This window comes from Schistocerca cancellata, chromosome 2, assembly GCF_023864275.1.
Source record: "Schistocerca cancellata isolate TAMUIC-IGC-003103 chromosome 2, iqSchCanc2.1, whole genome shotgun sequence".
Taxonomy (NCBI): domain Eukaryota; kingdom Metazoa; phylum Arthropoda; class Insecta; order Orthoptera; family Acrididae; genus Schistocerca; species Schistocerca cancellata.
The window spans coordinates 972,339,486-972,361,941 of record NC_064627.1 but is presented as its reverse complement, the minus strand read 5'-3'; the positions used below and the strand labels follow the sequence as shown (position 1 = coordinate 972,361,941).

The 22,456-nt window shown below is 42.6% G+C and overlaps 1 protein-coding gene across 2 annotated transcripts in view; it reads left to right on the top strand.

The window, feature by feature from the left end:
- The window catches only part of LOC126162940 (leukocyte elastase inhibitor-like), a 210,621-nt gene that overhangs the window by 108,570 nt on the left and 79,595 nt on the right, over nucleotides 1–22,456 (top strand). For both annotated transcript variants that reach the window (XM_049919772.1, XM_049919771.1), the window contains exons 4-5: nucleotides 6,486–6,693; nucleotides 14,609–14,823. In XM_049919772.1, the coding sequence (XP_049775729.1) occupies nucleotides 6,486–6,693; nucleotides 14,609–14,823 (423 nt within the window). The remainder of the gene's footprint in view (nucleotides 1–6,485; nucleotides 6,694–14,608; nucleotides 14,824–22,456) is intronic.

Below are 22,456 nucleotides of genomic sequence, written 5' to 3'. Positions count from 1 at the left end.
ATAGATATAGGTGTTAGTTTTTTCCGCCCTCTGTACAAGAGTGGAATAGTAGTGAATTATGGTGAAGGTGATTCGATGCAGGGGGCAGGGGATTGTCGAGATTGGGCTGTGAATCAATAGATACGTGTCGCCTGATCGGATGACTCACATTTCTTGTTGCACTTTGCGGCAGGGCATGTTGGTCTCTTACTATCCATTAAACAATCTGTCCGCCTGCCTGGATAGGCTTCAGGTTGTCTGTCCCTTCACTCTGCAATCGTAGATACTGGTTTAGCCGACAAAAGCAGCATTGACGGAAATTCGACTAAATACCTACCACGCAAAGGCCACGTAACAGCAGTCCATGGGTAGTCGTTGAAAGTTAGTTAAACTACCGAGCGCTCGGGATTCTTGCACAAACCGTATGAAAAAAGGTCAAAAATTTTCTTTTAGTTGGTTTATCGTCTTTAAAGCAAGGAAAATGGCAATCAAGTCCATATTTAACATCCCGACATCAATTTAACAAGTTCACACCCAAAAGCAGCCAGAATACATTTAGTCCGACCTAATATTTTAAACTTCTTAATCAGTCACTGACCCACGACTTCTTGCGAGTTAAAACATTCAGTCCTTCAGCAGGCTTCTTGTACAGACATTCTCGCCATAATGTCTCGTAATCTGCACGAAACACGCCACGCGGAGTTTATGTACGACATGAAATGTTCACATGCGAATATCTCCTGAAATAACCCACTCTCAAGGCCCTAACTTTCACAAAATACTCACTACTGCAGTCGCTTTTCGTCAACGACACGAGAAACGATCAAGCGCACAAATTTCTTCATTTTGGTGCAAATTTGGTCAGCGCGGTTTAACATAGGTGTTTAACAGAAGACGGCTCCCGAGCGATTATCTTGACTCATAGAGCTTCAGCACAAAGCCCTACTCGAAGGCGCGGGAAATGCTGAATTCCTATTGGCTAGTATGTTAAAGCAGCCAATCAGATCGTCTGGAGCACTTCTATACTCGCGGTATTTCTAATGACAGCCAGATAGATCACCGCAATAAATTTAAACTAGAAATCAGTAATTCCGAAACTAAATAAAAGTTAATGAAAACAAAATACGATCCCTGTCTACAAAATAAATTGCTAATGAATTTGAGACTCGACACCGCTTCTGTCTGCCTTTTACAAAATAATGCTCACTCGGTAATACGTCACAAATTCCCCTATTGCTCAAAAACTTTCTGAAGCATATATTTACATAGTTTTAATGCAATATCACTTTCCCACTTTACGGTCCTCCATTCACCATCTGTCTCTCTAAAACACTCACACAACCCCTATAAGGCTTAACATTTTATTTTTATATAGTTTTCTGTTGATAGTTTTATATTTGATGATAATGTTTTGTTGGGGTGACATGAAGAATAAATAAACTCTTCATTATTATATCATTGATTTATGCTTGTTGTATTGATCTGCAATTGATGATCATAAGGTTAAGTCACCTCACACAACCAAAACACGATGAAATAATAATTGTCCAAAGTACTTTTAATTACTTCAGAAATCTATGGTAATGAAACTTAACAAAATTCCAGAAAATTATTAGTTTTATGTACCCGCGCTCTTGATTGTAGTTTCAATTGACGCTATAGATGAACACATTACAGCCCCTAACTCCATTTCAAAATGCCAGTACAGTTATTATGTGTTTTACACTCGTGCTCATAAATTAAGGATAATTGCAGAATGTGGTGCCACACAACGTGGCACTACACAAAACTGGCGCTAATAGCACAGGCACATAGGGAACAAACACGACACAGATCTGTAAGTCCACGGTATTGGTGGTAAGTTGAGAAAACCGTCCCGAAACACATGTACTACAAACCGCCACTGTTTCCTGCGCATATACCCCGACATCAATATGGGATATGATCACCATGCATACGTACACAGGCCGCGCAAGGGATTGGCATACTCTGGATCAGGTGGTCGAGCAGCTACTGGGTATAGCCTCCCATTCTTGTACCAGTGCCTGTCGGAGCTCCTGAAATGTCGTAGGGGTTTGAAGACGTGCAGCGATACGTCAGACGAGAGCATCCCAGACGTGCTCGATGGGGTTTAGGTCTGGAGAACAGGCAGGCCACTCCATTCGCCTGATATCTTCTGTTTCAAGGTACTCCTACACGATGGCAGCTCGGTGGGGCCGTGCGTCATCATTCATCAGGAAGAAGGTGGGACCCACTGCACCCTTGAAAAGGCGGAAATACTGGTGCAAAATTACGTCCCGGTACACCTCACCTGTTACAGTTCCTCTGTCAAAGACATGCGGGGGTGTACGTGCACCAATCATAATCCCACCCCACACCATCAAACCTCCATACAGGACATTAAGGGGTTGCTATCTGGTTCCTGGATCAGGCCAGATGAAAACCCGACGACAATCACTGTTCAGACTATACCTGAACTCGTCCGTGAACATAACCTGGGACCACTGTTCCAATGACCATTTACTGAGTTCTTGACACCAGGCTTTACGGGCTCTCCTGTGACCAGGGGTCTGTGGAATGCACCTTGCAGGTCTCCGGGCGAATAAACTATGTCTGTTCATTCGTCTGTAGACTGTGTGTCTGGAGACAACTGTTCCAGTGGCTGCGGTAAGGTACCGAGGAAGGCTACGTGCAGTACTCCGTGGCCGTCTGCGGGCACTGATGGTGAGATATCAGTCTTCTTGTGGTGTTGTACACTGTGGACGACCCGTACTGTAGCGCCTGGAGACGTTTCTTATCTGCTGGAATCGTTGTCATAATCTTGAGATCACACTTTGTGGCACACAGAGGGCCCAAGATGCAACCTGCTGTGTTTGAGCAGCCTCCAGTCGCCCTAGTATTCTACCACTCATAACGTCCTCAATATGTGTTCTTTGAGCCATTTTCAACACACAGTCACTATTAGCACGTCTGAAAACGTCTGCGCACTTACTCGCTGCACTGTACTCAAATGCACCAACACACCTCTGCGTATGTGGACTGCTGCGAGCACCACCGTGCAGCGCATGGTCTACCCCGAGGTGATTTAAAACAGCAAACGGCCCACCAGAGCGTTGTTTCACCATGTATCAGCATTATCCTTAATTTATTTATGAGTGTAGGTAAAATTTATACCTGCGAAAGTATTGAAGTTATTAATTTGAAATTTTAGCGGTGTGGTTGTGTTATCCATAGAATTTGGTATACTAAGTATGACAAGGATCAAGTAATACTTAATAGTACTTATTCAGATTCATAGAGAGCATGTGTAACTTATTACAAGCAGCCTAAGACAAGTAGACGCCTCGCTCGGCCTAGTAGCCAGTGTCAGGTGTGTCACCGTGACAACCAAAATCTGTTCTTCTCCCGGCTTCGCGGCAAGCTACACTTTCAATGCCAGATGACAACTCCTAATAGTTTGCTGCGTTACAACTTGGTCGATTGTCCTGTCTGGGTACTCCGTCACCCAGCCGAAAGGATGCTCGAAACATACACACTACCACGGATGCGGCCGGTGGGAGCCATATTACGCTGTGGAGGACATTCACCTGGTCTTTCATCAGAAATGTGTCAGTAATAGAAGGTCTCATAACAGCTACGACCACGTGTACGTCTAGCGTACCACTTGCATCCTTTCAGGCTTGATGGCTTCCCCCGAAGGCGATGGCATATTCCAGCAGGATAACTGTCTGTGTCACAAGGCCAGAATCGTGCTACTGTTGTTTGAAGAGCATGATACAGACCTCGCGTTGATGTCGTGGCCACCAAATTCACACAGTGTGTACCATTCCTGTTAGGACTGTGGTTATGAAAATTAAAAGTCATAGATTATAGTCTCAAAATCACTTACCTGATCCCTATGGAACACATCTGCGACGCTACCGAGTGGCAGGTTCGAGCACACCGGCCCTTAATTTACGCAAATTACGTGACCTGGGCGTACATATCTGTACCACGTACCGGAAATCTACCAGAGACTACTCGGACCAATTTCAAAAAGAATCGCTGCTGTGTTTCGTTTCAGAGGAGGAGCAACACGTTATTAAGCAGGTTGTCGTAACGTTATGGCTCATCATGTGAACTGGGTGTAAAGCTATCTAAAAATATGTTTGCCATGAAACGGTAGTTCATGAACATTGATTGTTCTAAAATTTTGATCACGACTTGAAAACAGAACATTGCGCTACAGCGATTTCTAAAGCTATTTTGTCCCTTAGCCTCACTGAATTGAAGTGACTTCTCATTGCATTAGGTAATGGTTTTGGTGTTTATCTTGTACATTACAGTTAGGCAGATAATAAGTCTACACTTTTTATGACATGTTTATCTCAGGTTTTGTGAGGGATTGTTTCGTTGAAGGGGAATTGTCTTCTTTTGCAAACCACTGTAAAATATTTTAAAATATGGTAATGTTATGGACAACACCGTAAGCCCCAACACACACATTGTTATGGACAACAGGACTGAAATAACGCCGCTTATTCGCTGTTAATATTGTAAAGAGCTTACCTCGCTTTGGTGTTGTTGTTGTGGTCTTCGTTCCAGAGACTAGTTTGATGCATCTCTCCATGCTACTCTATCCTGTGCAAGCTTCTTTATTTCCCAGTACCTACTGCAACCTACATCCTTCTGAATCTGCTTAGTGTAATCATCTCTTGCTCTCCCTCTACGATTTTTACCCTCCACGCTGCCCTCCAGTACTAAATTGGTGATCCCTTGATGCCTCAGAACATGTCCTGCCAACCGATCCCTTCTTCTAGTCAAGTTGTGCCACAAACTCCTCCCAAATTCTATTCAATACCTCCTCATTAGATATGTGGTCTACCCATCTAATCTTGAGCATTCTTCTGTAGCATCACATTTCGAAAGCTTCTATTTTCTTCTTGTCCAAACTATTTATCGTCCATGTTTCACTTCCATACATGGCTACACTCTATACAAATACTTTCAGAAACGACTTCCTCACACTTAAATCTATACTCGATGTTAACAAATTTCTCTTCTTCAGAAACGCTTTCCTAGCCATTGCCAGTCTACATTTTATATCCTCTCTACTTCGACCATCGTCAGTTATTTTGCTCCCCAAATAGCAAAACTCCTTTACTACTTTAAGTGTCACATTTCCTAATCAAATCCCTCAGCATCACCCGTTACAGTTAGGCAGATAATAAGTCTACACTTTTCATTACATGTTTATCTCAGTTTTTTTGAGGCATTGTTTCGTTTAAGGGGAATCGTCATCTTTTGCAAACCACTGTAAATTATTTTAAAAGTTCGTAATGTTATGGACAACAGAACTGAAATAACGCCGATTATTCCCTGTTGATATTGTAAAGAGCTCACCTCGCTTTGGTTACTAACTGATAAAATGTACGACTTGAGTTGTACAAAAGTCAACAACGCTTGGAATTTTCGTTTACACTTTTCCCATGTGCGTTTATTCTTTTAATCTTATAAATAATTCTTAAGTTCGGAGCATATTTAGTAACTAGTATCTATCACTGAAATCATAAATCACACAGCTTAAAACGCTATTAATACCCAGTGCGCACCATTTCCGTTAAGACTGTGGCTATGAAAAATAGAAGTCCTGGATTATTTTCACAAAATCACTGTATTTATTCGAAACAGTCTCCCTCTGAATCATCACACGGCTAAAATCGTTTTAAAAGTGTTTTGAAACAGTCCCTGTAGTCCTTTTGTTGAATTGCTTCTCTTTAATTGCGTCTTGACGGTGTCCTTTCATTTCCAACTTCAATTTAGGGAACCGTCAGAAATCGGCTTGGGTAAAATTCGACGAATACGGGACGTGATCTAAGCTTGTGATCCATCTGCTGGCCTCGTGCACAACCTTCACTTTGTGAGCTGGGACATTGTCGTGGAAGAGCAACCAGGGACCTGCACCTCGATATTCGCGTCAAATTCGACGGATTCTAGCCCACAAACGGTGGACTCAAAAAACTTGAAGTTGCCTCGCTGTTCCACCATCATTTTCAGACGAGTGTCACACAGATACTGCTACGTTCGCAACCAGGACGGCTGCTTACACTTGACCTTCTACATGTCTGATTCTGAAACTTCAAGGATTCTAACGCAGCATCTCACCATGAGACAGCAATGCAGTCTGTAATTTCGCACAAGCAGTCCTAACGGAACTGGACACACCGTGTAATCTGAACTTTTATGTTCCTTGTATTTAATTTCGTTTGGGACTGTGAAACAGAATCACAGAACAGTATGTTATTTAATTGTTGTAACTAATAATGAAGATATGGAAAAGGTCCTTTATGTTGTTAAGACAGAATGTGAACCACAAACAAAACTGCTTTGTGTATAACAAAGTTTGTGTCTAATGTAAACCAGATTTCATACTTCAGAAAGAAGTGTTTTTCTTAATGTTCCAACGAAACATTATACTGATTTATACGTAATGATAACTCACAATTTGTGATTTATTGTTCTCCTAGGATTCTAGCTACGTAACACTTGACATAGCCAACAAGGTGTATCTGAAACCAGGTTTCAATATTAAAGATGAGTTCAATCAGTCCTCAATCAATTTCATGGCTGGTTTGGAAGAAGTGGAATTTTCAAATGAAGACGAGGCCAGAAAAATAATAAACGGCTGGGTGGAAGAAGCGACACACCAAAAGATAAAGGATATGATTCCAAAAGGTAAGAATGAATTACAGGGCGCTTCAGATTCCTGTGATGCGCAATAGATTGTTAATCTGTCTCAGGATTTTTGTTGTACAAACAGCAGAGAAGCTTATTACTCCTTGCCAGAAAATGACATCAAATTTCATTATTTACGTTATGATTATGTTTTGTAACACTCTAACAATATTACACTGCTATGCGTTTCATAAGATACTTAATTAAATCCAAGTGCACAAAACAGAAAAGATATAAAAAAAATTGTGAATTATCGGAGGTCGCTGAAGGTTCAGCTGGACATATGTGGATATCATATACAAAAAAAATTGTCTATGAATTATCGGAGGTCGATGAACGTTCAGCTGGCCATATGTGGATATCAAAGAGAGGTATTTTTTAAAATGTTTATATTAGATTCTCTTCCGTTCACTCAGGATGTCAAATGTGATCCCGTTATGTATCAGATATAGGTGGAATATTGCCACCATCTGTTGCCCTCAGTGAGCATTAATGTTGCTTCGTGGCGTATATTTTCAACATAACTTTGCTGCTTCTTCATTTTGACTGTGGCCATCCTTGATATGCATGATTATGTGTCACAAAAAAGGTATAAAAATCTGGATTTCAGTACGAAGTTGTCTTAGATGCTACTCTGTACTTAATAAAAGAGAAAAATTAATTAACTACCTTTTGTCCACAACACTTCCCTCACATGTCTGAGGTCCACACTTGTGTGAATGTGTGTGAAATCTTATGGGACTTAACTGCTAAGGTCATCAGTTCCTAAGCTTACACACTACTTAACCTAAATTATCCTAAGGACAAACACACACGCCCATGCCCGAGGGAGGACTCGAACCTCCACCCAGATCAGCCGCACAGTCAATGACGGCAGCGCCTCGGACCGCTCGGCTAATTCCGTGCGGCTCCACACTTGTATTCACGAAGTTAATATAAGGAAAGTGGGCCATACAACAAACTTTTTTTTTTCGCCGGCCGAAGTGGCCGTGCGGTTAAAGGCGCTGCAGCCTGGAACCGCAAGACCGCTACGGTCGCAGGTTCGAATCCTGCCTCGGGCATGGATGTTTGTGATGTCCTTAGGTTAGTTAGGTTTAACTAGTTCTAAGTTCTAGGGGACTAATGACCTCAGCAGTTGAGTCCCATAGTGCTCAGAACCATTTGAACAATTTGATTTGAACAACAAACTTTTTGCTAATAGACTTCTTCAGTTGCAATCTGCCATCAGTGGCCTGCAGTAATCTGACATATGCTATTTGTTGTGATGGGAATAGAAGGCAGGAGAAATGTAGTCAGATTTATTCTTTATACATGAAACGTAAATAATTTATATTTACAATACGAGAGAAGGAAAGTTATTACTCACCATATAGCGGAGATGTTGAGCCGCGATAGACACAATAGAAAGATTCACACAAACATAGCTTTCGGCCATTCAGGCCTTTGTCAGCAGTAGACACACATACACACACGCACACACACACACTCATGCAAGCGCAACTTGCACATACATCTGCAGTCTCAGAGAGCTGACAGTATAGTTTCAGCTGTCTGAGACTGCAGATGTGTGCGCAAGTTGCGCTTGGGTGAGTGTGTGTGTGCGTGTGTGTATGTGTGTCTACTGCTGACAAAGACCTCAGTGGCCGAAAGCTATGTTTGTGTGAATCTTTTTATTGTGTCTATCGCGGCTCAGCATCTCCGCTATATGGTGAGTAGCAACTTTCCTTCTCTCGTATTGTTACATTCCATCCTAGATTTTCCATTGTTTGATAATTTATATTTAGGGTGATTTATGTTGGGAGAGGATGTAATGCAATTGCTCAAAAACTGGCAGGCACTCGATTAAATATGTCTTAATATTCTACCGCAATATACTTCTAAAATTCCAAGAACCGGTTCTTCATGGCCGTATCAACGAAAATGTGCCCTATGTGAGCCCGCACACTTCACTAACGTATAAATTAGGGTGATACCAAGTCGCACAATCCAGGAAATCACTCTTTCAACGCCCCATCTTTTAACGAAGTGCGCTGTTTCACGACATCACTGACAAACTCGGGGGGATCACAAACAGCAATAGTCTCATTCACTGATAAGGCGCATGTTCTAATTAATTCGTCGTTTGTTGGTTGTCTACATGAATCTTCGCCGGCCGGGGTGGCCAAGCGGTTAAAGGTGCTACAGTCTGGAACCGCACGACCGCTGCGGTCGCAGGATCGAATCCTGCCTCGGGCATGGATGTGTGTGATGTCCTTAGATTAGTTAGGTTAAAGTAGTTCTAAGTTCTAGGGGACTGATGACCGTAGAAGTTAAGTCCCATAGTGCTCAGAGCCATTTTTTTACATGAATCTTCCATAAAGTTCGGAATGAACAGCAATTGTATACAAATTACAATTTATTGAAGGCGTCCAGAATGAATTTTTCACTCTGCAGCGGAGTGTGCGCTGCTATGAAACTTCTTGACAGGTTATAACTCTGTGCCGGGCTGGGAATCGAACCCAGTCCTGGCACACGGTACTAATTATTGGTGTCAGGCTACCTTCCATTCAGAAAGCTGTTGCAGTCTATAATTTACAAGTCAGATTATTGGTGTGTTCGAATTAGTTTTAACAGATGTTCACATGCTTGATACCTTTGCAGTAATGAATGACCTTCCAAGCATGACAGGGTTTTGATTCAGGGGGAACGACAACGTGATGGACGAAAATATTGCTCAAATTCTGGAAAAAATTGCTCAGTACTGGAATGTAGTAGACAATAAGGCATTCAATGAAGTTTTTATTGGTTTCTTGTTAAAAATATTAATATTTTCACTGTGTAATTGGGATTTTCCTGAGGCAGCTGTGAAAGGAGGTAAATCGATGGTTGTCGCAGTAACTTCGGTTGTGGTTATCTGAAACACGAAATTAACATATCACCGTAATCCTTATAGATGTAATTTTAGTTCATCGTAGGGATTTGAAAAAAAAATTGGCGAAATTATAGATATTTAAAAAAATGGCAATTTTTGGACCCCTCTTTTTTTGGCCGAAAAAAATGCTAAATATCAACATAAAAAATCGGCTACGACGAACTGAGAAGAATTCGATTTGCTTCAAGGGAGACCAAAAATCATTAAAATCGGATGAAAATTGTAGCGTGGCTGACGACAACCATGCCAAAAACATGGTTTTGAGAAAAAAGCGTTTTAAGTTTGACAAGTATTTATCATATAAAAAAAGGGACAAAGCTTGAAACATACGGGCTATCATCGTCCATAATAACTATCGCCCAGCTAGCGAATGGCCGCTTTCTGCTACTTTGAGCTGATAAGCCCGCATTTTCGTTCAAAGCTCTTTTCGTTGCTGAACGCATAGGCGCATTTCATCGCCGATTCCGATTTTAAGGGCATTTACCACATGCATTAATGCAATATGGCCTGCCCTGAATAGACATATGGCCAGATATGAAGCAATGTTGACAATTTCGCATCGGCTGGATGTTCTTTTTGGAGCGTATGTCCAAATGAGACTATTGAAACTTTCGTCACATTTTGAGTAAAACCGCCCAAACAGCTCTCCAGCAAATCGTGTTTACTGAAATCGGTATAAGTAGGGGTGGTGGCATCGATAACGAATTGTGGCAATGGCGTTTTGTGTTATCCACGCTCGGCTTCAAACGCTGACAGAATCGTTACTTTCTGGAGTTCGCGCATATTTTGGGGAACAATTCTTCAATGTATATACATTCTAATTCCATATTTAAAAAAAAATCGAGTTTTTCTACCGTCATCCTATCGATCCCCCTTAATGTTGTAAAATTCATAGCTGGTTTGGTCAATCAGCTATGCAATTATCATTTTTAAAATAACTAAACAGAACCTCGAAGTGTTGGAAGTTTATTATACAATATTCTTTTCTTCCATTCCACAAGTATCTTAATAAATTTTCGGTATCGGGAATCCATAGTTGGCAAACAATAACTAACTGCCCTAAGAGTAGAAAAATATACAGGACAGTACAGAAGAAAATCGTGTCTGATTTTTGTCATCATTCCAGGGTTGTTTGGAAAAGCAAAGTAGAAGAATGCTGCGTAACTAAAAAAGAATAATTTACGATCAGTTTACCTTCCACTGCCAAAAGCCGTAAGCCACTTTTGAGTGCCACTCGTATATTCTTGTTCTTCTTCTCTTAATGCGTTTCTTCAAATATCCTTAATAAGATGGCGGCTGTAGATATAACTGCTATTTAAGTGACTTCCAGACTGTTTTCGTTCCCACAGAACGTTCTTAAATGGATGGTCCTTTTAAGGACCTAGAGCAGTGGTCGTTAGATTTTTCTGCTCTGGAGCCAATACTGACATAGTGGAGTGGCACCAGGGGCCGCAATTGTACCGATCTTATTATTAGTTGGTAATCTGTGTAAGTAGGCTGTTTAGGTTTTTATGTTGGTAATGTCATGTAGCGCTCTATATGAAAATCACTGACACTGCTGTGTCCAGTCTGAGGCTGGTCGGCATTGTTGCAATATTTGCTATTGTAGTGTTGGGCAGTTGGATGTGAACAGCGTGTAGCGTTGTGCAGTTGGAGGTGAGCCGCCAGCAGTGGTGGATGTGGGGAGAGAGATGGCGGAGTTTTGAGAGCGGATGATCTGGACGTGTGTCCATCAGAGACAGAAATTTGTATATTTTATGACTTTTGAACACTATTAAGGTAAATACATTGTTTGTTCTTTATCAAAATCTTTCATTTGCTAACTATGCCTATCAGTAGTTAGTGCCTTCCGTAGTTTGAATCTTTTATTTAGCTGGCAGTAGTGGCGCTCGCTGTATTGCAGTAGTTCGAGTAGCGAAGATTTTTGTGAGGTAAGTGATTTATGAAAGGTATAGGTTATTGTTAGTCAGGGCCATTCTTTTGTAGGGATTATTGAAAGTCAGATTGCGTTGCGCTAAAAATATTGTGTGTCAGTTTAGTGATGATCAGAATAAGTGAAGAGAGAAATGTCGGAGTACGTTCGGTTTTGCTCAGCTGTTTGAAAATCAAATAACGTAAGGGGTTTACCAGTACAATCATTCACCAATTTTTCTAAGGGGACGTTTCACCTGTATAAATTAGTATGTTATGAGCCCCAAGTAGACTAGCCGCCGTCTCCCAAGTACTGATCGTTAAAAGTCGACACCTCTCGCAACACTTCGTGACGACTGTTGTCTGTTTCAGATTGCTGTCATCCTCAGCGACCCCAAAGTTGTGACATTGTAATTCCCTGACGAAGTCTTGTTGCGTTGCCAGTGTGAGCGAATGATTAAGTGAGTAATAACAGTAACAGTGTTAGGTGTCAGGGTGGGTTAAGGAGCGTAAGTGGGCATCCAGGACTGATGCTGTTCACTTTAGCACGTGGAATCAAAAAGAGAGTCGCCAAAGAATGGAGATTTATTCTCCTCCTCCTATTCTACGGGGTACATTTGGTCTCTCGTGTGCTACGGCCGCCGAGGGAACCACGCGTAGTGGCGGAGAGCATTTCGCCCTCAATGGGAGTAGCTCGAGGACGCGACCGTAGGATAGGAGCACTGGTGGACAAGAGAGCGATCCTCTGCTGCAGCCACTGTCTCGCCGTCCTCCCTGGGTACCCCACGTGACTGGTCTCTGCTCTCCCATTGGCTGGCTTGAACCTTCTGAAAGCGTTACTTGCTCAGTAGCCCCGTGGCTATCGTCCCACTCAGCCGAACCGAGCATGCGATCCATCCCTGGTATTGCGGAGCTGCTTATGTAGCCTATATCATGCTACTTGGGCTCAGTGGTAGTCGCAAGAAAGATATTGCAGAATTTGGAGAAGAAAATAATGCTTTTTCCTCCTTAACACCACTTTGTGCTGCACAACTGTATTCCTTATTCATTGCGTTATGTAATACACTATGTGATCAAAAGTATCCGGACACCTGGCTGAAAATGATTTACAAGTTCATGGCGCCATCCATGGTTAATGCTGGAATTCAATATGGTGTCGGCCCACCCACCGCCTTGACGACAGCTTCCACTCTCGCAGGCATACGTTTAATCAGGTCCTGGAAGGTTTCTTGGGGAATGGAAGCCCATTCTTCACTTAAAGCTCCACTGAGAAGAGTTATCGATATCGGTCGGTGAGGCCTGGCACGAAGTCGGCGTTCCAAAACATCCCGAAGGTGTTCTGTAGGGTTCAGGTCAGGACTCTGTGCAGGCCAGTCCATTACAGGTATGTTATTGTCGTGTAACCTATCCGCCACAGGGCGTCCATTATAAACAAGTGCTCGATCGTGTTGAAAGATGCACTCGCCATCCCCGAATTGCTCCTCAATAGTGGGAAGCAAGAAGGTGCTTAAAACATCAATGTAGGCCTGTGCTGTGATAGTGCCATGCAAAATAACAAGGGATGCAAGCCCCCTCCATGAAAAAGACGACCACACTATAACACCACCGCCTCCGGATTTTACTGTTGGCACTACACACGCTGGCAGATGGCGTTCACCGGGCATTCGCCTTACCCACACTCTGCCATCGGATCGCCACATTGTGGACCGTGATTCGTCACTCCACACAACGTTTTTCCACTGTTCAGTTGTACAGTGTTTACGCTCCTTACACCAAGCGAGGGGTCATTTTGCATTTAGCAGCGTGATGTGTGGCTTACGAGCAGCCGCTCATCCAAGTTTTCTCACCTCCCGCCTAAATGTCATAGTTGCAGTAGATCCTGATGCAGTTTGGAATTCCTGTGTGATGGTCTGGATAGATGTCTGCCTATTACACATTACGACCTTCTTCAACTGTCGGCGGTCTCAGTCAGTCAACAGACGAGGTCGGCCTGTACGCTTTTGTGCTGCACGTGTCCCTTCACGTTTCTATTTCACTATCACATCGGAAACAGTGGACCTAGAGATGTTTAGGAGTGAGGAAATCTAGCGTACAGACGTATTACACAAGTAACACCCAATCACCTGACCACGTTCGAAGTTAGTGAGTTCTGCACAGCATCCCATTCTGCTCTCTCACGAGGTCGCTGATATGAAGTAACTGGCAGTAGGTGCACCTAATATGAAAAAGGTATGTTTTTGGGAGTGTCCGGATACTTTTGGTCACATAGTGTACGTGATGTGATCACAAATGTTTAGTACCTCTGCCACTGAGGTAAGCGGCTAAGTTTACATTGCTCATGGCCGAATCCACCAACCGTGACATCTTGATATATTACTATCTCTGTAAGCATTTTTATTTGTTACTGAGCAGTAAAACTACATTCTTAAGAAGTTCCTAACAATAGCTGACTTTTTTTTATTCAACTTTTTGTGTCTCGATTCATTTTATTATAAAATACGGCTGAGATCCGCGGACCACACGAACACTTGTTTCGGGTTGACGACCACTGACCTAGAGGAAGATTATTAACGTACATAATGTCGGAAGACCTTCCTCGAAAATGAATGTGCTAAAGAGTTCCTGTGATATTGTTCGTTGAGAGTGCTGCTATGGAAATTTCATAAGATTTATAATTATTGAGTAATGACAACGCCAAATAATTAGCACAATTCTTATGGAATGACAATAATAATGTTAGTTACTGCAATAGCAAATTGCGCAATGTTCGAAGAGATCTGATCATATATAATGCACACCGTCTTTACGCTTATGTGTCATATCTAATAAGAGTAAACAAGTTATTTTATCTGATGTGTACAACAAAATATCGGTGCAAGTTTTCCGCGGTGGTTGTTTTCTTGAATAATACAATATCATAGTTATCAAGTTAACAAACTGACAGTGTAGCCAAATTTGGATCATTTTCCTATATCTTTTCTAATGTGTTTCCGGTGGCTCAGAGGAAATTAAGTGACCTTAATCTCATAATAGTTAACATTAGCATTTTTATATGAATATAATTTATGATGTACGTTTCGAAACTCTTTTCAGGTTACCTGGATGACCGAACCCTGATGGTGTTAATCAACGCCATTTATTTCAAGGGTGACTGGGCCAAGCAGTTTAACAAATTTCGCACGAGGCGGATGCCTTTCCACTTACTTTCAAGTGCAACAAAACAAGTGGACATGATGTACACTGAGGGCGATTTCAACTACGTGTATTTGAAAGAGTTGGACTCGCAAGTTCTTCTGCTTCCTTACAAGGTACTACAACAAATGCCTTTACTATCAAAGCACTTGTCTCAACGAGAAAAAGAAAACTGAAACTTGTCTTTTTGAAGGACATTTTCTTTACGCCAGTGACTGTGATAACTTTTTATTACACACTACTTCAATTTCGGCCTTAGGCCATTATCAAGTGCTGATATTACGACATTACCATGTCTTCGTCCGTTGAAAGATCAGTAACATCCCGTATGCCTGGCTAGGCAAACAATGAATGCACATTTTGTAGCTGGGACTCACAGTCATGAAAAACCGTTTGAAGGACATCATCTTTACGCCAGTGACTGTTACATGTTTTTATTACACACTACTGCAATTTCGACCTTGGGCCATTATCAAGTGCTGACTGTGAATCCCAGTTACAACAAGTGTATTCATTGAAACTTCCTGGCAGATTAAAACTGTGTGCCCGACCGAGACTCGAACTCGGGACCTTTGCCCTTCGCGGGCAAGTGCTCTACCAACTGAGCTACCGAAGCACGACTCACGCCCGGTACTCACAGCTTTACTTCTGCCAGTACCTCGTCTCCTACCTTCCAAACTTTACAGAAACTCTCCTGCGAACCTTGCAGAACTAGCACTCCAGAAAGAAAGGATATTGCGGAGACATGGCTTAGCCACAGCCTGGGAGATGTTTCCAGAATGAGATTTTCACTCTGCAGCGGAGTGTGCGCTGATATGAAACTTCCTGGCAGATTAAAACTGTGTGCCCGACCGAGACTCGAACTCGGGACCTTTGCCTTTCGCGGGCAAGTGCTCTACCAACTGAGCTACCGAAGCACGACTCACGCCCGGTACTCACAGCTTTACTTCTGCCAGTACCTCGTCTCCTACCTTCCAAACTTTACAGAAGCTCTCCTGCGAACCTTGCAGAACTAGCACTCCTGAAAGAAAGGATATTGCGGAGGCATGGCTTAGCCACAGCCTGGGGGATGTTTCCAGAATGAGATTTTCACTCTGCAGCGGAGTGTGCGCTGATATGAAACTTCCTGGCAGATTAAAACTGTGTGCCCAACCGAGACTCGAACTCGGGACCTTGCTCTACCAACTGAGCTACCGAAGCACGACTCACGCCCGGTACTCACAGCCGTAATATCAGCAGTTGATAATGGCCTAAGGCCGAAATTGCAATAGTGTGTAATAAAAACTTATAACAGTCACTGGCGTAAAGATGATGTCCTTCAAAAAGTTTTTGATGACTGTGAATCTCAGCTAGAACAAGTGAAACTTTTCTGACGTCTCTGAAATCAGTCTATCAATAATATTATTATTGTCACCATTACCAGTACCACCCTCTTTAGTTGTTAACTTCTACTAACGCCTGCTGACTTACTGCATAGAATTATGACATCAGCACTTCGCCAACATTCGGCTGTCTGCTGCCAAAGCCTATTACTATGACATGTACTTCACCAAGAGGGAGCCAAGTATAATCCTTGTGGTGGAATGAATTTCCACTTCCGGAATATCGCCGATAATGGGAGGAAAGGCGAAGAAGAGTACCCGATCAGTATACGACGCGCAGATATGTGAATGTATGTGTGTGTGTGTGTGTGAAATCTTATGGGAATTAAATGCCAAGGTCATCAGTCCCTAAGCTTACACACTACTTAACCTAAATTATCCTAAGGACAAACACACACACGCACACGCATGCCCGAGGGAGGACTCAAACCTCCGCCGGGACCAGCCGCACAGTCTATGACTGCAGCGCCTTAGTCCGGACGCGCAGACGTCCTGAGTTAAACCGCAACTGATTCTGCAGTGTCTCATGGAGGATATGGAACGCACTTGACGCTGATCCAATCGCCAGATACGGATGGTAATACTGGCAGTTCACCCACTTTGATCCGATGGGAAAGTATGGCGGTAACAAGTTTTAACGCTCTCTCCTTGCTGTCACATACGCTCACACGTAATGCGTATGCTATTTTTTCTTGTAGCGTATTATGACTTTTGTGGAAACCAAAAATCTCCTGTGTAAGGATCAACACTGATTCCGCAAACGACGACAGTGTGAAACTCGACTCGCTCTGTTAGTCCGCTAAATACTGACGCTCAGGTTGACGCTGCGTTCCTTGGCTGTCGCATGGCATTGGGCAGTCCCACACGTCAGCTAATTAGGGAAATACGAGCTTATACAATATCAGAAGAGCTTTCTGATTGAATTAAAGAGTTACTAGTGAATAGAATACAACATACAGTTGTTAACGGAGATAAATATTGAGAAGCAAAACTTACTTCCGGTATTGCCCAAGGGAGAGTTATATATTACCGCTACTGTTTACAAAGCCTCTGGCGTAATGTCGAAAGCTCCACGAGACTGTTTGCAGATAGTGCTGTAGCATACATAAAAGCTGTATGCAATTTTTCATCTTCAGTACTGTGAGGCGAATCTTTCCTACTGCAAACTCTTTGCTTTCCATGTTTCGAGACGTGATAGTTTGGACCAAAACAAGAAAAAAAGTCAGTTTAACGTCTGCTATAAAGTGCATCCCTAAGAGCTATGAGCACTTGTCCACCTCTGCTACTCTGGAACACATCTCTTTTACTAAACAAGTGCATTTTAGAGCACGTATTTACCAAATTTTTTTCTCGTTTTGTTCACATTACCTCCTACCAAAGTATGGAAAGAAAAAGAGCAGTAAGAGACATTTGTTTCAGAGTGTCGAAGACGTAAAAGTGCTCATAGCTCGTAAGGTATGCGTTTCAGAGCCCATATTTACTAGACTTTTTTAATTCGAATAATCGTTCCTGTCATATGCACGAATACTGGCCATTGTAATCTAATAAAATAAAAACTTTTTATTATTTGTTTTGTGACTATTAGTGTAATGTAATAAAATAAAATATGAGCCGTGACTTATACAAAAAAGAAATACATATTAATGCAATGGTTCAGCATAAAAGAGAAATAACTAATGTAGGAATATTATTAACAGTGTAATATGCTGTTTACTTTAGCCCGACGTGCATAAGCACTCAGTAAACTAGCTCAGTTCTCAGTGTAGTTACGTAATCGTCTATAATTAATTGTCCTTTTCCTATTTATCCAACACTAGGCTCGTGAGAAGTCGTGTGCTTATTGCACCAGAGAATATTTGCCAAGTCTGTTCGATGTACACTACTGTAGTACGTAACTTAATGTCGTGGTTTCGTCTCGATTCCCCAATATAAGATAACAAGAGTAGCATCTAAAAATGAAATCCTATAATGGAACTGGAATCCCGTGACCAGACCTTTTCTGCCTGGGATGTTATCTCGTTATATAAAGAAAATCTGTAAGTAAAATTGTTAAATTGTTAGTAGCTGCCTCCGGTCTCCTGGGATCTGAAATAAAGTTAATTGTCCTAACCGACGGCACGTCTCGTAGATGAGCTAAAAGAGAAAATGTTAAAGATTTTTCTATGATGGCGCCTAACAATGAAAATTCTTTGTTAAGGCTCATATCTACTTAAGGCAGTCTACTTATCAGACTAACAATAGATTGACCACATACACAAAATTCTTTTGACAAAAAACCATTATATTTTTCGGGCTTTAAGTACAACTTACATTACCAGCTGGTACAGCAAGATGAGCTTTACACAAGAACGTCCTCTTAGGCCCGAATCCAAGCAAATAAGATAAGCGAATGACAAAGTAAAGATAGTTCATGCATAGAAGCGCAAGAGTCCTCGGAATAACATGTCCATTGTAGTTCTATCTCTTCTTCTTTGGCGTACTTGTCGATTATTTATAAAATTTATTTATCGTAATATTTAGTTTACATTTTTTAAACCCAAGTTCCACCCAGGAGAAACAGTACACCATTCTCCCAGGGACGCTCTGTATAGAGGAGTCGCAACGCTAGAAAACGGTAGCGAAATGAAGGAATGTCTGCAAAGGATTGGCGCAAGGATCGGCAGTCGATAGCTAACAAAAAAAATACAACGTAAATAGGCTGAAGGAACCATTATTGTATGATTAGACGAATGTCGAACAATCACTGAAAACAGTCACATCTATTAAATATCTGGGAGCTGAAGTGGAACGACCACATGAAACTAAAGGCAAGGTAAGCCAGACGCCAGACTAAGATTCAGTGGAAGAAACCAAATAAAGTACAGTCCACGAACGAAGGAGATATCTTACGGAACCACCATTCGACCGCTGTCTGAGTCTTACCAGGTTCTCTAAGGTTCAAAGAAGAGAAGCGTCTTTCGTCACGGGTTCGTTTAGCTAGCGCGAACATGTCACAGAGGTGCTCAGCCAACCCCCCCCCCCCCTCCTTCCCCGTGGCAAACGCTACAACAGAAGTTTTGTGGATCACGATGTGTTTTAGTGTTCAAATTCCAAGAGCGAACACATTCTACGACGGAAAGAAACTGACGCCGGCCGTTGTGACCGAGCGGTTCTAGGCGCTTCAGTCTGGAACCGCGCGACCGCTACGGTCGCAGGTGCGAATCCTGCTTCGGGCATGGATGTGTGTGATGTCCTTCGTTAGGTTTAAGTAGTTCTAAGTTGTAGGGGACTGATGACCTCAGATGTTAAGACCGATAGTGCTCAGAGCCATTCGAACCATTTGAAAAAACTGACGCACCACGAAGGAAACATTCAAATGCGACTGAAATCGGTAGATGTGATGTACATGTACAGACAAACAAGTGACTACAATTTCAGAAAGATTGGATGATTTATTCAAAAGAAAGCGCTTCATAAACAGAGCAAGCTGGTCCGCCTCTAGCCCCACGCAAGCAGTTATTCGGCTTGGCATTGACTGATAAGAGTTGCTGGATGGCCTCGTGAGGGATACCATGCAAATTTGGTCCAGTTGGCGCGTGAGATCGTTAAATTCCCGGGATGGTTGGAAGACCCTGCTCGTAATACTCTAGACGATCTCAACTGGAGAGAAACCCGGCGACCGTGCTGGCCAAAGTAGGGTATCGCAAGCATGAAGACAAGCTGGAGAAACTCTTGCCGTGTGCAGGCGGGCATTACCTTGCTGAAATGTAAGCCCAGGATGGCTTGCCATGAAGGGGAACATAACGGATCGCAGAATATTGTTGACGGACTGCTGTGCGGTAAGAGTGTCGCGGATGACAACCAAAGAAGTCCTGCCATGAAATGAAATGGGAGCCCAGACCATCACTCCCGATTGTTGGGCCGTATGGTGGACGACAGCCACTTTGGTATCCCACTGATGTCCGCGGTGTCTCCGGACACGTCTTCGGCCTGGATTCCCATTCACTGGAGTAGAACTGTCTTCAATTGCTGCTAGGCTGGAAATCGTAACACCTACAACCATCAAATGAAACGCAAAGTATATCTATTTAGAAAAGCTGATAAAAATACTCTTAACACCTTTTTAAGAGACAGTTTTCACTCCTTCCGATCTGATCACGTAAGTGTAGAAAAGTTGTGGAACGTTTTCAAAGAGATAGTATCGACAGAAATTGAGAGATATATACCACACAAATTAATAACTGACGGTACTGATCCCCCATGGTACACAAAACGGGTCAGATAGCTGTTGCAGAAGCAACGAAAAAAGCATGCCAAATTTAAAAGAACGCAAAATCCCCAAGATTAGCAAAGTTTTACAGAAGTTCGAAACATAGCGCGTATTTCAATGCGAGATGGTTTTAATAATTTCCACAACGAAATTCTGTCTCGAAATCTGGTAGAAAACCCAAAGAGATTCTGGTCATACATAAAGCACACCAGTGGCATGACGCAATCAATACCTTCACTGCGCGATAACAACGGTGAAGTCACTGATGACAGTGCCACTAAAGCAGAGTTATTAAACACGGTTTTCCGAAACTTCTTCACCTAAGAAGACGAAATAAATATTCCTGAATTCCAATCAAGAACAACTGCCAAGATGAGAAACATAGAGGTAGATATCCTAGGTGTAGCAAAGCAGCTTAAATCACTTAATAAAGGCAAGGCCTCCGGCCGAAGTTGTATACTAATCAGGTTCCTCTCAGAGTATGCTGATGAAATACCTCCACGCCGGCCGGTGTGGCCGAGCGGTTCTAGGCGCTTCAGTCTGGAACCGCGCGACCCCTACGGTCGCAGGTTCGAATCCTGCCTCGGCCATGGATGTGTGTGATATCCTTAGGTTAGTTAGGTTTAAGTAGTTCTAAGTTCTAGGGGACTGATGACCTCAGATGTTAAGTCCCATAGTGCTCAAAGCCAAATACCACCATATTTAGCATCTATATACAACCGATCGCTCACAGAAAGATCCGTACCTAAGCACTGGACAATTGCTCAAGTCACACCAATACCCAAAAAGGGAAGTAGGAGTAATCCGCTGAATTACAGGCCTATATCATTAACGTCGATTTGCAAGAGGGTTTTGGAACATACACTGTATTCGAACATTATGAAGTACCTCGAAGAAAAAGATTTATTGACACATAGTCAGCACGGATTCAGAAAATATCGTTCTTGTGAAACACAACTAGCTCTTTATATTCATGAAGTAATAAGTGCTATCGACATGGGATGTCAAATTGATTCCATATTTTTAGATTTCCAGAAGGCTTTCGACACCGTTCCTCACAAGCGTCTTATAATCAAACTGCGTGCCTACGGAGTATCGCCTCAATTGTGCGACTGGATTCGTGATTTCCTGTCAGAAAGGTCGCAATTCGTAGTAATAGACGGAAAGTGATCGAGTAAATCAGAAGTAATATCCGGCGTTCCGCAAGGAAGTGTTATAGGACCTCTATTGTTCCTGATCTATATTAACGACTTAGGATAAAATCTCAGTAGCCGTCTTAGATTGTTTGCAGATGATGGTGTCATTTACTGTTCTGTAAAGTCATCAGACGACCGAAACGAATTGCAAAATGATTTAGATAAGGCCGGCAGGGTCAGGGATTTTTCCTGCCTCGAGATGACTGGGTGTTGTCATGTCGTCTTCATCATCATCATTCATCCTCATTACGGTCGGAGGAAGGCAATGGCAAACCACCTCCACTAGGACCTTGCCTAGTTTGGCGGCGCGGGTCTCCCGCGTCGCTCCCCTACGCTCTGTAAAGGAGTATGGGACTCATCATCATCATCGGTATGGTGCGATAAGTGGCAACTTACCCTGAATAAAGAAAAGTGTGAAGTCATTCACATGTGTACTAAAACAAATCAGCTACATTTCGATTACGCGATAAGTCACACAAATCTGAAGGCTGTAAATTCAACTAATTACTTAGGTTCAAATGGTTCAAATGGCTCTGAGCACTATGGGACTTAACATCTATGGTCATCAGTCCCCTAGAACTTAGAACTACTTAAACCTAACTAACCTAAGGACAGCACACAACACCCAGCCATCACGAGGCAGAGAAAATCCCTGACCCCGCCGGGAATCGAACCCGGGAACCCGGGCGTTGGAAGCGAGAACGCTACCGCACGACCACGAGATGCGGGCAAATACTTAGGGATTACAATTACAAATAACCTAAATTGGAACGATCACATAGATAATATTGTGGGTAGAGCAAACCAAAGACTGCGATTCGTTGGCAGAACACTTAGAAGGTGCAACAGGTCTACCAAAGAGACACGCCCTATCCTGGAGTACTGCTGTGCGGTGTGGGATCCGCATCGGGTGGGAATGACG